The sequence below is a fragment of the Cricetulus griseus genome, chromosome 7, assembly GCF_003668045.3.
Source record: "Cricetulus griseus strain 17A/GY chromosome 7, alternate assembly CriGri-PICRH-1.0, whole genome shotgun sequence".
Taxonomy (NCBI): domain Eukaryota; kingdom Metazoa; phylum Chordata; class Mammalia; order Rodentia; family Cricetidae; genus Cricetulus; species Cricetulus griseus.
This window is the reverse complement of record NC_048600.1, coordinates 35,795,765-35,810,378: the sequence shown is the minus strand read 5'-3', so window position 1 is coordinate 35,810,378 and position 14,614 is coordinate 35,795,765. Positions and strand designations below refer to the sequence as shown.

The 14,614-nt window shown below is 48.7% G+C and overlaps 1 protein-coding gene across 1 annotated transcript in view; it reads right to left on the bottom strand.

The window, feature by feature from the left end:
* LOC103163831 overlaps window positions 1-11,625 on the bottom strand; it is a 108,247-nt gene extending 96,622 nt beyond the window's left edge. Inside the window, exons 1-6 of the mRNA XM_027424790.2 lie at window positions 11,464-11,625; window positions 9,458-9,511; window positions 7,945-8,105; window positions 4,535-4,605; window positions 514-679; window positions 306-437 (exon numbers count right to left, since the gene is read on the bottom strand). Coding sequence (XP_027280591.2) covers window positions 306-437; window positions 514-679; window positions 4,535-4,605; window positions 7,945-8,105; window positions 9,458-9,511; window positions 11,464-11,530 — 651 coding nt within the window. The 5' untranslated portion in view covers window positions 11,531-11,625. The remainder of the gene's footprint in view (window positions 1-305; window positions 438-513; window positions 680-4,534; window positions 4,606-7,944; window positions 8,106-9,457; window positions 9,512-11,463) is intronic.
* Between the last annotated feature and the right edge of the window lie 2,989 nt (window positions 11,626-14,614).

Genomic DNA, 14,614 nt, shown 5'->3' with positions numbered 1-14,614 from the left:
AGGGAGAAGATATGATTTTAGGTGAGAGGAGGAGGGATGAAAGCAGGATAAAGAAAGCAGAGCAGAAGCAGGAAGGGTGAGGAGAGAGGAAGGAAGAGAGGAGGAGGGAAACAAGAAAAGAAAAGGAAGGAGGGAGGGAGGGAGGCAGGCACTGTGGCCTTTAGTCCCAGCACTTGGGAGGTAGAGGCAATTGAAGGGGGAAGGGAGAGAGGAGGAGAGGATGGAGAAGAAAGGAAGGGGGAGGGACAAAAAAAGGGACAGGGAGAGTGTAACAGAGGAAAGGAAACTGTGGGGGGTGCACTTACCATCCCAGGCAGGGGTTGAGTGTTCAGGGAGGAGTGGGCTGTGTGCAGGGAGCATAGCGACAAGTCCTTGGTCTTGAGCAGCAGATCTCCTTGGCTCTGGTATGTGGTGGGACACCGGCCCAGGATGTCTACCTGGGATGTTCAACAGAGTGGTTAGCTCCTGCACCGCCTCCACTCCGCTGCCCTTCCCTTCTGGCGCTGGTCTCACCTCCTCAAATGTCTTGGATTCATGGACCCCTGGACAGCTCTGTACAAGGCTCAGAACTGATCGCTTCACATTCAAGGCCCAGCGTGGCTCAGAACGGTGGGGACACAAGTGGAGCACTTGCCCGGCACTGAAGATGAAGCCAAGAGGATTGCGGCCCAGCACAGCACTGTGGGAGGAGGGATGGGGGTCACAGGGCTACAGTGACTCTGTCCTGCAGAACTCCCCATAGGGAACACCTAACCTAGGTACTGCTTCTCACTTCTCTCTGCTCCAGGGTGTCTCCTGGGCTTGTGAGCATGGAAAGCCACAGGCAGGTGAGTTCATATAGAAGAGGCTCAAGATCAGTCTGAGCTCTGAAACTTCTCTTTGAATCCAGAATCTGTTGCCGCAAATGACACCCCAAGGGCACCCAGAAATCCACTCATGTCAGAAAAGCTTTCACTGAAACCATGAGGGTCCCCACCGCCTACAGTGTCACCTACCAGAGAAGAGCAACTCCAGCACAGGAAAACGGCAGACTTTGTCCCAAAGCCTTGAACTCCTAATCTTCCAGCCTCTACTCCAGGTGTCACTATCAGTGCTGGGGACTGAATCCAGAACTCAATGCATGCTAGACAAACACTCCACCAATTAAGCTAGCCCCACTTTTTATTATGGCTGGGAGTAGGGGGGTGCATTACTGAGGACTGAATCCAAGGCACCACTCATGCTGAGCAAGCACTCTCACTAAGCTTTATCACCCTTTTCTGTTTTCCTTTCTTTTTTTTCTACCTTTCTTTCTTTCATTCTTTCTTTCTTTCTTTTCAGAGGAGTTTTTTGTTTTTGTTGTTTTGTTTTTTGAGACAGGGTTTCTCTGTGCAGTCCTAGCTGTCCTGGAACTCACTCTATAGACCAGCTAGCCTCAAACTCACAGAGATTCGCCTGCCTCTGCCTCCCAAGTGCTGGGATTAAAGCTGTGCACTGCTCCCCCCCCCCAGCCAAGACTTACTTTTTAATTGGATGTATATGAGCATTTTGCCTGACTGCACGTATATGCACTGTGTATGTGCATTGTGTATGTACTTGGTGCCCAGAGGTCGGAAGAGGGCTTTAGATCTCCTGCAACTGGAATCAAGGACAGTTGTAAGTCACTTGTATTTGCTAGGAACTGAACCTGGGTTTTCTGGAAGAACAACAAATGCTCTTAACCGACGAACCATCTCTCCAGCTTTTCTTTTCTTTCTTTCTTTTTTTTTTTAAAGACAGAGTTTTACTACATAGCATAGGCTGATCTTGAACTCGAAACCTTCCTGCCTCGGTCCCTCTAGTAGCTGGGATGACAGGCTTGTACTACCTGGTCCCCATCTTTTTTCTTCAGGCCCATTTGTATTTCCTAAAAACCTACCTCCTTTCCCCTTCCCTGTTCCAAGACTTCGGAGCTCAGGGGCCCATGTGCTTTTGAATATAAATGCATACGCTGTTTCCCCTGTCATCTGCCTATGGACATTATTTCAGCTATGAAGACAGCTAGAGCAGAGATAAAGTCTCCTGCCTCACACCACAGAGGGCCTCTCACCACCACCACCATCCCCCTTCAGTACAGACAAGACAGCATGGAGCTACAGCAGAGGCTAAGATCTGGACCCACACAGTTGGTTCCAAGGTCAAAGTCCTCAGAACCATGGGAATTGCCTTGAGAGTCTGTCACTGTGAAACAGGCCTTGGAAAACCAGTTTTTATGTTAAACATTGACTCCAGACTTGGGCCCCTAGGCAACTAGACAGAATTAAAGCATGATTTGTTGTGTTGGACTCCTTCAAAGTGGACCACCGCTTACCTCTACTGGGCATCACGTGGCCAGGTTCTCTTGTCAACTTGACACAACTTAGAGTCAATTGGGAAGTGGGAGCAATTGAGCAATTGCCCAAATCTGACTGTCCTGAAAGATTATCTTGATTGAGGATTGAAATGGGAGGGCCCAGCCCACTGTAGGTGGCTGTGTCCCTAGTCAGATGGGCCTGAATCTTATACAGCACCTATAGGAAGCTACAGAGTGAGCCAGTAAGCAATGTTCCTCCTGTGGCTTCTGCGCTGATGTCCTTTAGTGATGGACCTGCAGGGTGTCATCTTTCCTTCCCCCAGTTGCTATGGTCATAGTGTTGATCATAGCTACAGAGCACAGACTGGGAGAGCATGCTACACTGCACAACCCATCTCATCCATCAGGTCTGGAGATATAGCAATAGTTTTCAGTTCTAACCCTGTGCTCATCTTGGATTCCAAGAAGAACAAAACAATAGGCACTTCAAGTAAGGCACATCACTCCCTAATAGAGGGCAATTAGCCACAAAAGACAGGGATGGTCACCTTGTGGGTACCAAGTAGCCCCTCAAGCACTGACAGCGGTAAGAACTTCTTCAGACCACCGTCACAGAACCAGATTGAGTCAAGGACACACCTTGCCAGGTCACGCAGGCCTCTTCTGTACCCCAACTCTTCCTCTAAAGCTCATGACAGCACCCAAAAGATGGATATGGGGCCTCTGCCCCCTGCATCTGTTCTTCCAAGCACTGATTAGGGTGCCTCTGTCTGCTTTTCACAATCACTCAGTTCTCAAATTGGTATAACAGGACAGTGGCCGAGCCTAGCTGGTGTGAGCTGCAGGAGCTCTGGCTTTTGCTCTCAAATTCCAGGTTGTAATCATTCAGACTAGGCAACCAGGAGTGTGGGCTGCACACAGCAGCCAGGAAGGTACCAAGGAGCAGGACTGAGCCTGTGCCTCTGGGCCCTACTCTGACCTGGTAGGACTGCTGGTCAATGCCTGGTCCCTGGAAGTTAGTGGAGAGGGGTGCTGAGGCCTGCATCCCTGTGTAGAGAGAGGAGACCATGGTGATCCAGGACCAAGGGAAATGACCACACTCCAAGCCCACAACCAGTAACACAGGCCCTTGAGCAAACAAAATTGTCCCCATTTCCACCTCCCAGGGAGACCCTTGTATCCTACCTCTCCAGTTGGTGTCAGGGGTGGGGGTCCTAAGGCAGTGCCTGGGATTTCAAACACTGGGCTTAGAGAAATGCTAATGGTACTCTCTCAGAATACAAGTGTCAGTCTGGTCTCAAGGAGAGTGGCAATCCCCAGGGCCCCTGACTTAGCATTTCTGATGAGGAGTGGGGGACAATAGGCCCCTTAGAGGAGACAGCCCCTAAGCCTTTCAGGGGACCCATCTGCCCCTGGCCAGTATCTCCCACCCGGTCCTGTCCCTGTATTCCTAGACAAAGGCTTTATTTTTTTAACAAATGAATTTGCAATAAAAAAGGAAGAGGAATCTGTCAGATGGGGCCGTCTTCAGACTGGCTGCCCTTGCAGCTTTGAGCCCATGTCAGGGAGCCCTGGGAAACCAGCATAAGGCAGAGTTCCAGGCTTGGCTGGGTCACAAAAGGGCAGCTTAGCCAGGGGGCAGGCAGGAGATTGCCTTTTACCTCCTCAGACAATGGGGGAAGGAAGACCAGCTGGCCTCAGGGGGAACAGAGATCAGAGCCACCCAAAACCCACACAAGGGCTGTGCCCATTGGGTAGCTAGCAGATAAGAACTCTCTACCTGCTGCAAGTGAGTGGCAGGCAGTAGTGGGGAGTCCCCTCCACCAGAAAAGAAGTCACCTAACCATGTTATTTGGAATCATGAAAATTCCCATCTCATTGGTGATCTAGCCAGATCACTTGACAGAGTCAAAACATGAACATAAGCTAAGTGTGGTGGTACACAACTGTGATCCCAGCACTCAGGAGGCAGAAGTGGAATAATCAGGAGTTCAAGGCCAACCAAGACCATGTAACAAATTTGGAGCCAACCTGGGCTGCAATAAAATCCTGTTTCCAAACAAAACCTGTCAAGATAAACCCTTATTTGACCATCACTCCAAAGTGACATCTCTTCAGCATTCCCCTTCTTGGGTTTTCTGGTCTGGCTTAGTGTACCCAGAGACCATTAGTCATGGGAAGGGGTTACAGGATCATACACAAACTCCCAGGCCAGGGTCTTACCTCAAACTCTCTGACTCCTTCAAAACCTTCACCTTCGACCCCAGAACAGAGGTCACCTTGAAGTCTGGAAGCTGAAGCAAAGAGTACTATGAGGTGGTTGCCTCTCAACTCCCTTCGTGATAGAGGCTAATAGGGTCCGTACCTCAGAGAGAAGGTTTGATTCCTGGGTGGTGGCTACCCAGAGACTCCAGTCGTAAGTAATAGAATTGGCCAGGTGCTTGCTGCTCCCTGCCACGAGTTTATTCTCATTTTACCCAAAAAGACGACCTTACAGTTTGATAGAAGTGTTCCTATGACAGGAATCCACAGACTAAAATAAGTAGTGACTGAGTGGTTGAAAGAGACAGTGCTTGCAGCCAAACCTAATGACCTGAGTTCGATCCCTGGGACCCACACAGTAGAAGGTGAGAACTGTCTTCTTACAAGTTGTCCTGCAACCTCCACATGTGCACCCACACAGAAATAAACTAATGAAGACTCTGCCAATGAGATGGGTTTAAGTGACAGTGTCAACTGATACTTTAGAGGGCTAATTTCGAACCCAGAACATAACCAGTTATAAACACATATAAAAAATTACCAAAGACAAATGTGGTGGTATGCAACAGGATGCCCCACCATCACCAGGGTTGGTGGTATGTGTGTTTATTCCAACAAAAAATAGGTTTTCAAGAATCCGGTGGAGTGGTGTCTCCTGTGATCCCAGCACCCATGTAAAGCTGAGAAGCGTGGTTTGTGCCTGTAATTCTAGACCTGGGGTGGGACTGGGGATGACCAAGGCAGGAAGATGTGGGTTCAAGGGCCACATTTGAGTTCCAGGCTAACCTAGGCTACATAGTATCTGAAAAATAAAAGTAATTTTAAAAGTTGGGCTGGGGATATAGCTCAGTGGTTGGATGCCTAGAATGCACAAAATCATGAACTGTATACCCAAGGTTGGGAGAAAATAAAAAGGAAATTTTAAAAAGTGTTTATTCTTCAGGTGTGACACACACCTTTAATCTTAGAACTTTAATCCTAGAGGGGTGTGTGGGGGGGGGGGGGGGGGAGTCTCAGGTGTGTCTAGGCCAGAGGTTGATGTCAGTGTCTTCCTCTGTCACTCTTCACCTTAGTTTTTGAGCCAGAATATCTCACTGAGTCTGGAACTCACCAACTGGGCAAGACAAGCTGCCAGAGAGCCCTGAGGAATCCTCTACTCTCCATATCCATAGGGCTAGAATCACGGGTGTGTGCCCAAGCCCAGCTTTCCCCGTCAGGCCGGGGGATTTGAACTCAGGTCCCCAGAAGACAGAGTATAATGGAATGAAGTTCTGGAACATATTAGAATATAGGCAAGCTTTGAACACATTGTAATCAGTGAAAGGAGCCAGAAAAAAAGAAAGAAAGAAAGAAAGAAAGAAAGAAAGAAAGAAAGAAAGAAAGAAAGAAAGAGCTTGCCAACCAGGTGACTCCACGTTCCAGAAGTTAAGAAAATCCCTAGACTCAGGAGAGGAGGGGTGGGGCCAGGGGAGGATTCAGTGAGTTAGTGACTGAAGCGCCTGTTTAAGGTTCTGAGAACATTCTAGAAATGGACAGCATAAACATAATCAGCATCACCGAACCCATTAATATAGACAATTCCATGCTGTATATATCTTACCACAGTAAAATAACTAAACACAAGCTACAACAGCCTGCATAATACCATTAAACTTAAAGGGGTGTCCAACATTTTGGCATGTATTATTTACAAAGTTCAGACTTTTAAACCACAGAGTCAAATTACACAAAAAAAATTGCAAAAAAAAATTCAGAATGTTTTAAGTAAATTTGCAGTTTTGTGTTGGGCTACATTCACAGCTATCCTTGGGCTCATGTTGGACAGGCCTGCAAGAGAAGGTCAAAAGAGCCCTCCAGGTAAGTCATGCAAAGAGCATCAGGGGGTTGGGATGATGCAACACAGACTGCAGGAAGCCTAGAGATCTCTCAAGACCACCTACACATCCCAATATAGAGAGACCCTCTCTCAAACACAAAAACAAACAAACGACAACCAAAAGAATTTGGAGTTAGAACCATCACAAAAGACACTGTTCTGTGGTTCACATGGAAACACACACAACAGTTTTTAAGAAACTCTTATCAGCAAGTGCTCCAGCCAGCTCAAGAATGCCACACAAGTCCCATCAGAACCTCAGAGAAAACCAAGGCCATGTATATGGCACAGGAAGGTTTGTCTAAGAAGCAGGACAGTCACCATAACAGGACACACGGGAGTAGGTGAGCAGTTCCCCTTCAAAGGGTACAAAGGAGCTTTTGATACTTGGAAAAAAATTCAACCACCCAGTGGACTGAGCCCACTGTTCTGCCAGGACTGACACCACTGCATCTAATGGCTCACCTTTATCCTAAGCCTGTGGACCGGGCAGTACAAGGCCAGTGTCAGCAGAAAGAATGACAAGGCAGGCCTAGAGGCTCAGCTGAACATGTTTCCACCAGTCTATTCACTATTCGTGTGTGTGTGTGTGTGTGTGTGTGTGTGTGTGTGTGTGTGTGTGTGTGTATGTGTGTGTGTGTGTGTGGTGTGTGTGTGTGTGAGTGTGTGATGTGTGTGTGTGTGTGTGTGTGTGTGTGAATATGTGTGTGAGTGTGACTGTGACTGTGTGTGTGTGTGTGTGTGTGTGTGAATATGTGTGTGAGTGTGACTGTGTGTGTGTGTGTGTGTGTGTGTGTGTGTGTGTGTGTGTGTGTGTGTGTGTAAGCCAGAGGTCAACTTTGAATGTTTTCCTATCACTCTCGACTTTTTTTTTTTTTTTTTTTAATCTGAAGCTTTGTGGCCTGGTGGTGCTGGTGCTTGTGGCCTGGTGATTCCAGCACTCAGGAGGCAGAGGCAGGTGGATCTCTGTGAGTTCAAGACCATCCTGGTCTACAAGTGCTAGTTCCAGGACAGCCTCCAAAACCACAGAGAAACCCTGTCTCAAAAAAAAATCTGAAGCTTGTGAATTTGGCTCCAATAAGCCTTCTGTCTCTGCTTCCCCATAGCCCAGTTACAGGTGTACATGGCCACACCTGACCTTGGACATGGTTACTGGGGAGGCAGCAAGCACTTTACCCACTGAATCAATCCCCAGCCCAGGTCCAACTCTGTCAAAGGCTTTGGCTTGTTTTTGATTCACCCACACCTTGGACCTTCACACTGGACCCTCAGTTAAATTGTCCCCATATCCTTTGCACCTGCTTCTTCCTGCTGGGCCACTGAGGTATCACCTGCAACTAAAATAGGGTCCCTTCCACACACCCCTTCCTGGGAACCTCACCTCCTGAATCTGAGGATACCTTGTAAAGATTTCTGTTTATTAGGTAGATTGGAAATTCAGGGACCGTGTCAACTCCTTGTGCCACCACAACCTCCCAGCCACGCACACACTCACCCATAAGGTCATCTGGCATGGGCCTAGCACTTCAAGGATGGCCAAGCCCTGGAGGCCCAGGCCACTTGTCTCCAGTGGCGCCCCCCTCAGGCTGGTGCTGGTGTTGCTGGAGAATCGGTAGGTGTATCTGGTGCCCACAGGGAGATGTGGCCCTGCTGTCTCTGGAACCAGAGGGAGGGAGCAATGTCACCCTAGCAAATGTCACCCAGCATTGTTCCCACTCCCCTCTCTCCATGTGAACCCTGAGAGACTAGCCTGGCTGAAGAAGCAAGGAGCAGCAGACCCTTGTAAAGGGCTCAGAAGAAAACAAAGACACTCCCAGAGTGTGCTCAACCTTGGTGATTCGTGGGTATATGTGCATACATGCACATTTGTCTGTGTGTGCACATGTATGTGGAAGCCAGAGGACACCCTGGCTGCTGTTCCTCGGCAACCCAATTTTCTCTTTGGACAGGATCACTCTCAGGCCTGGAGTCCTGGACTCAGGTGAGCTGGCTGCTCAGCTCAGCAAACCCCAGGACCCAGGCAAATGGTACTGCAAGTGTGAACCACTATACCCGGGTGCTTTGTATGTGGATTCTGGTGATTGGAATTGTATACTCATGTTTGCTTGGTAAGCACTTTATTGACTGAGCCATCTCCCCAACCACCCACCCCTCAAGCGGGCATTCCTTACTTTCATCATTTTATAGAAATTCAGCAAATGCTACATTCAAGCCTCAGCAGCCTCCAGCCAGTGAGATGGCTCAGATGGTAAAGGCCCTTGCCAACAAACCTAATGACTTGAGTTTGATTCTTCGGATCCAAAGGTGGGAGAAGGAACTGACTCTCTGAAGTTGTCCTCTGACCTCTATACATGAGCACATATGCATCACCCCCAAAACACACACACACACACACACACACACACACACACACACTAACCTTGGCAGCCTGGCTCCTCCTCTACAACCCTGATAAATATGAAGTAGGAATGGGGCTGTTAGCTTCCTTTTAGTAATAATCCAGGCAGGAAAGGTAGCCAGCCTGGACTAGAGGTCTTGCTGGGGGTGAGGAGGAATTGCTAGCAGGATGAGTGGCTGTAAGGAATAGAGGTGTCTGGAATTTTATAAGCCCACCTGATGGAGAAATGTGAACATTTCCTTGTCCAGTGTCACTCTGTCATAGCCTCAGGTCCCCAGGACACTTATCTCTTTCTCACCAATTTTCTCCCAGAGTTTTCCAGTCTGCTCCACCCCGAAAGACAAAAGGGATGTAGGGCCAAAGGCAGTTATCCACCTGGGAACTCCAAGGCAGAGGGAAAGCATGGCTTGGGGCTGGGATGGCTTGCTATTGGAAACTCACTGTGTGGGTGGCTTGGTTTCTGGAAACACAGCCAAGGCCCTATGGGACTGTTCTTCGCCCCACCTTGCAGCTCTGCTATGCTCTGCATCACCCTTGCTCTGACTCTGCCCCCATGGCCCAAGACTCCTGGTCAGAGGTGTGACTCAGTGTCCCTGGGAGATGCACTCACCTTTGCAGGCCACCATGCAGGATGCCTCCTGTCTGGTATGTGAGTCTGCAATTTCTGAAAGCACAATCAAAACCAGGGCAAGGCGTGAGAAAGAGGCTTGGGATAGTACCCTGCACCATGGGCCACCCACCTGCTGAAGGAGAGGATGAGACAGAGGGGGCAGGAGTGAGGGAGCTCTCCAGCTCCTGACCCCTTGGCCAACCTGCCCTTCCCCGGTTCAGACGCCACCATCAGTATCAATGCCCCTGATGGCTCAAGCAGGTGGGCCTGGAAGCCCTGCGTGTCTCTACTTTTCTTCTGCCACACCCCCAAGTCTGATGCATCAGCGAGTTCTGTCAGCCCCACCAGCTAGTGCTAGTCTTCCTTCTTCCCTCATTCCCTCTCTCCCTTCACCCTTCTCTCCACCCAGCTGCCCACCCATCCAGAGGGCCATGGCTCCAGCAAAGCTACACCTTCTCTTGCCTAGACACCAGGAGAGCCCTCCAATGATCCAGCAGCCACAGGAGCTGGCACAGTCAGTAAAGCACAAGTACAAAGGCTGGAGTGTGTGTGCGCGCATGCGTGTGTGCATGTGTGTGCTATAGCACATGTAGAATCAGAGGAGAACTAGCCAGAACCATGTGTGGGATCAAACTCAGATCATCTGGCTTGGTGGTAAGCACCTTCACCCTCTGAGCCATCTCACTGACCCTATTTATTTATTTATTTATTTATTTATTTATTTGGAAACAGGGTCTTGCTATGTAGCCCAGACTGGCCTAGAACTGGTGGTCCTCCAGCCTCAATTGATGTGCTCTAGCATGCCTGGTTCAGACTCACTCACTTCTGAGAAGAGGTCTGAAATGGACTGAAACCCATGTGTGTTCTACAGCCTGAAAGGCTTCTCACATCCATGGTTGATGTAGATCCACCCCTCTTCACTCAGCCAGCCAACAAGGGTTTACTGAATCCCCAGGGAAGACAGAGAGCTTGCTGCCATCCTGCGACCCACTGATAGTCACCTCTGGTTCCTGGGGCTTGAACCCTCACTAGTGTATGAGTCTGATACTTAACTTGGGTACTAGAACATTGCGAACACATTAGAAACAATAGTGCCTGCCTCCTCCCTAAATCTAAAGACAAATCAAAAATTTTCAGTGAAACTTTAGTGTCCCAATTGAAAAAGCTACAAAGGTGTGGTGGCATACACCTGTAATCCCAGCACCTGGGAGGCAGAGGCAAGCTGATCTCTGTGAATTTGAGGCCAGGCTGGTCTACAAAGTGAGTTCCAGGACAGCCAGAGCTACACAAAGAAATCCTGTTTCAAAAACCAAAAACAAACAAATAACACCACCACCAACAGAATTTAAGACCATAGAGCCTGACTACACAGTGGCTTTGAGGCCAGCCTGGGCTACAAGATGATAACTTGTCTCAAAAACAAAGTTTAAAAAGCACCAAATAGAAAATGTATATTAGATTTCAAAGTATGGAGATATGCAGACATTTGATGCTTTCTAATATTTATTTTTGACAATCTTGAGTTTAAAAATTTATTAAAATTAATTCCACTTACTTTCACATTTAGAAAAAATTAAATTGGGAAAGTCACCATTCCATTTAGTCCCATTGTCTTTTACTCTAGTACTATTCTGTAAGCCCCAGTAGTCAAGGAAGCATGCAGTTCTGCCTCAGCATACTCCAGAACTTCACACCCAGCATGGGAGAGCAACCATACACCTCCCCACCCCTCCCTCAGGGTTCAGGTCTCACCCCCAGCAGCTTCTGTGAACCTTACCTTACCTGCTCTAGGAAGGCAAAAGAGGGAGAAGAGAGACAGGAATTTGCCTGTAAATTTAGCTCCTCTATCCCCCAGTGAAGTGAAGCAACGGGGGGGGGGGGGAGATTGGTCAGAGGGACAAAGGGGCATTTGGGGCGAACCTGACTCCTGCAGATCAGTGTGGCTGCCCTCTCCATGCCACTCAGACTCTGAAGAAGAAAATGCAGAAAGCTGCCTGTTTACTTACTCCCCGAGGTCATTCCTGCCTGCACCCAAAGCAGGACCAGCGCCAGGAGCCCCGTGGGTACCAGCATCACCTTCCTCCAGGGACAGAGACAGGGAAGCCCACAAACCTCAGGTTGCTCCCTAGAGGGACCAGCTCAACTCTCTCCAGACCAGGGAAGAGGGAGTGAGGTGGTGGGGCATAGACCAGCCAATCAGAAGCTTGTGGGGACACTACTCACTGCCTGGGGGAAGGGGGAGGAGGGGACTGAAATCACTGAGGGAAAAGCCCTGTTTTGCCTCGGAGGAAGCTTTAGGAACCAGTGAGGTCTGGGGCAGACGGTACTGTGTGGCTGTGTAGCTTTGTTCCTGTTAACATTTATTTGTATATATGTGTATGTGTGTATACATGTATGTCACAGCATGCATGTGGAGGTCATAGGACAACTTGCAGGAGTCAGTTCTACCATGTAGAGTTTGAGGATTGAGCTCCAGCTTGGCAGCAAGCTCCTTTACCTGCCGAGCCCTCTCACCGGCCCTGTGGGGGTTTTGTTTGTTTATTGTTTGTTTTCATTTTGTTGTAATCTAATATATAAGATATAAAACTGGCTGTCTTAATGAACAAATTCAGTGGCTTTGGGGACATCTAAGCTACTGAGCCATCATCACCACCTGATAGGCCATAGTCAGATAGTTGGCTTGGCTAGAGAAGATAGGTGACTGTGAGGCATATCTACAAGGCCTTGGGGATAGTGGTGTCACAGTGCTGGGGAGGGTGCCTGTCAGAACTTTGGCCTCAGTCCCAGAGGATAGGGGAAGGCAGCTATGCTCACTTCTACCGTGTACTCCCCAAGCTGGCCTCAGTTTCCCTCACCCCAGAGTTACCTCTACCTGGGCCTTTTTGCTGTGCTCCAGGTGCCAAAGCCAGACCTTCAGGGCAAGCCCCTGTGGCAAACACAGTCTTCAGGAACTGCTTGGTTGAGGTAGGACATCTACAGGACAGTCCTACCTTCAAAGTAGGCAGCTCAAGCCTGGGCCAGTGGCTTGGAGGGTAAAGTGCTTGCCGCATGAGCATGAGGACCTGTGTTCAACTCCCAGCACCCTCCTAAAAGCCAGGCACTTGGCTCACACCTGGTGAGGTCCAGACAGGAGGGTTACCAGATCTGGCTGACCAGCTGGTCTAGCCCAAATTAGTGAATTCCAGATTTAACAAGAAATTCGGTGTCAAAAACTGAGAGGGGAAGGGTTCTGGAAAGAGTCCAGATTCCTGTGCCCATGGTGGGCAGCTCACGACTGCCTGTAATTCTAGCTCCAGGAGATCTTCTGGCCACTGTGGTCACCCATATGCATGTCACACGAGCACTCGCATGCACATTGGAGCACGCAAACACACCAAATAAAATGTTAAAAAGAAAACAAGTGACTAAAGACTTATCTGATGTGAGTACAGCCCCATCTCCATACGTTTACGCACGTGAGCACACATGGACATGGACACACAGAGGACAATCTGCTGCATGTTAGTGTATCCACAGAGCTGTGCATCCATCACATTAGATAATTTTGAACTATTTTCATTGCCTTGAAAGGAAACCCTGTAGCCATTAATCCATCGCTCCCCTGGTCTGTGGCCCTCACCTCCACTTGCTGTTTTTATGGGTGTGTCTCCTGGAAAGTTCACACAAACAGAAAAGCCTGGCCTGTGGTCTTGGCATTTGGCTTCCTTTTCAATCAGGTGATGTCCCCACCTCAAAAACAAACAAAAGCAGATATGGGTTGTTGTGTATGTTTGTTGAGATAGGGTCTTATGTAGCCCGGTCTGACCCAGGAGTCTGACACCCTGTTCTCCATCTCCCAAGTGCTAAGACTATAGTTATCCATCACAATGTACTGCTTTCTGGTGCTGGGAATTGAATTCAGGGCTCGCCCCTTGCTAGACAAGAGCTCTAACCACTGAACTACATACATTCCTAGCATCCCTAGACACAGATGCCCCATGGGAGAGAAAAACTCACCAGTAGGGGGCCCTCGGCTGCTGGAGCCTAGTGGGGCTGTCTTATGCTACGCTGCCTCATCTGTTATCTTTGAAAACGAAAGAGGACAGCCTGTTCATCCATAGGGAGGCTGAGAAGGCCAGGGGTTGGGGTGGGGGTGGGAGAAATGACTCATTTCTGTTGACTTGTTCAACCTTTAAAAATCAGTTTCTTGATCTTTCTGGGCTCGTTAATCCACTGGCAAAAAAAAAAAAAAAAAAAATCAAAGGACTGGAAACCATAAGCAAAGGGTCTTCCTCCTGTGTTTAGACAGAGAATGAAGGCAAGAGAGGAGAGAGACGCACATGAGCTGTCATGTGATGAGCCTAGCGTGGCAGACTTGGGAGACAAATGGCTACACCATCCACACAGTGGACCAACACCCTGTTCACCGCAGATGGCAGAGATTTGTGTGACTAAGGCTGCTCAATCTTGGGCACAAAAGCAATACAGATAGAAACAAGCAACTGTGTGTTTCTTCACAGGCATCCATCTACCTGGGGTCCCAACCATGTCACTCCCAAGTATTTACCCGGTCAGACGGCTCAGCTGGTAAGGGTATCTGCTGCCAAATCTTTTTTTTTTTTTTTTTTTTTGAGACAGGGTTTCTCTTTGGAGGCTGTCCTGGAACTAGCTCTTGTAGACCAGGCTGGTCTTGAAGTCACAGAGATTCGCCTGCCTCTGCCTCCCGAGTGCTGGGATTAAAGGCGTGCGCCGCCACCACCCGGCTGTCTGCTGCCAAATTTTATGATGGGTCCAATCCCCAAGACCCACATAGAAAGGGGAGAGGACTAACCCTTGGAAGTTGTCCTCTGACCTGTACATGTACACCATGGTACACATGTGCCTACACGTTCACACGACCAACAAATAAATGGGGGATGCACAAGTTCACTCTGCATGAATCTTCACAGCTGCTTCTTTTGCTTAGAACTCCAAACAGCACAAATAAGCATGCAGCCCTCAAAAAGTAACTGGATGGACAAGCTGGGGTATGTCCATGAAGTGAAATACTATGAAACAACAAAAAGGTGCAGGGTCTAAGGGTTGATATCATAGTCCACAAACTCAGTCCACAATGCTCACTAGTAACTTGGATCAATAACGTAACCCTGAACATTGCATATTTTCCTTTATTAGGGA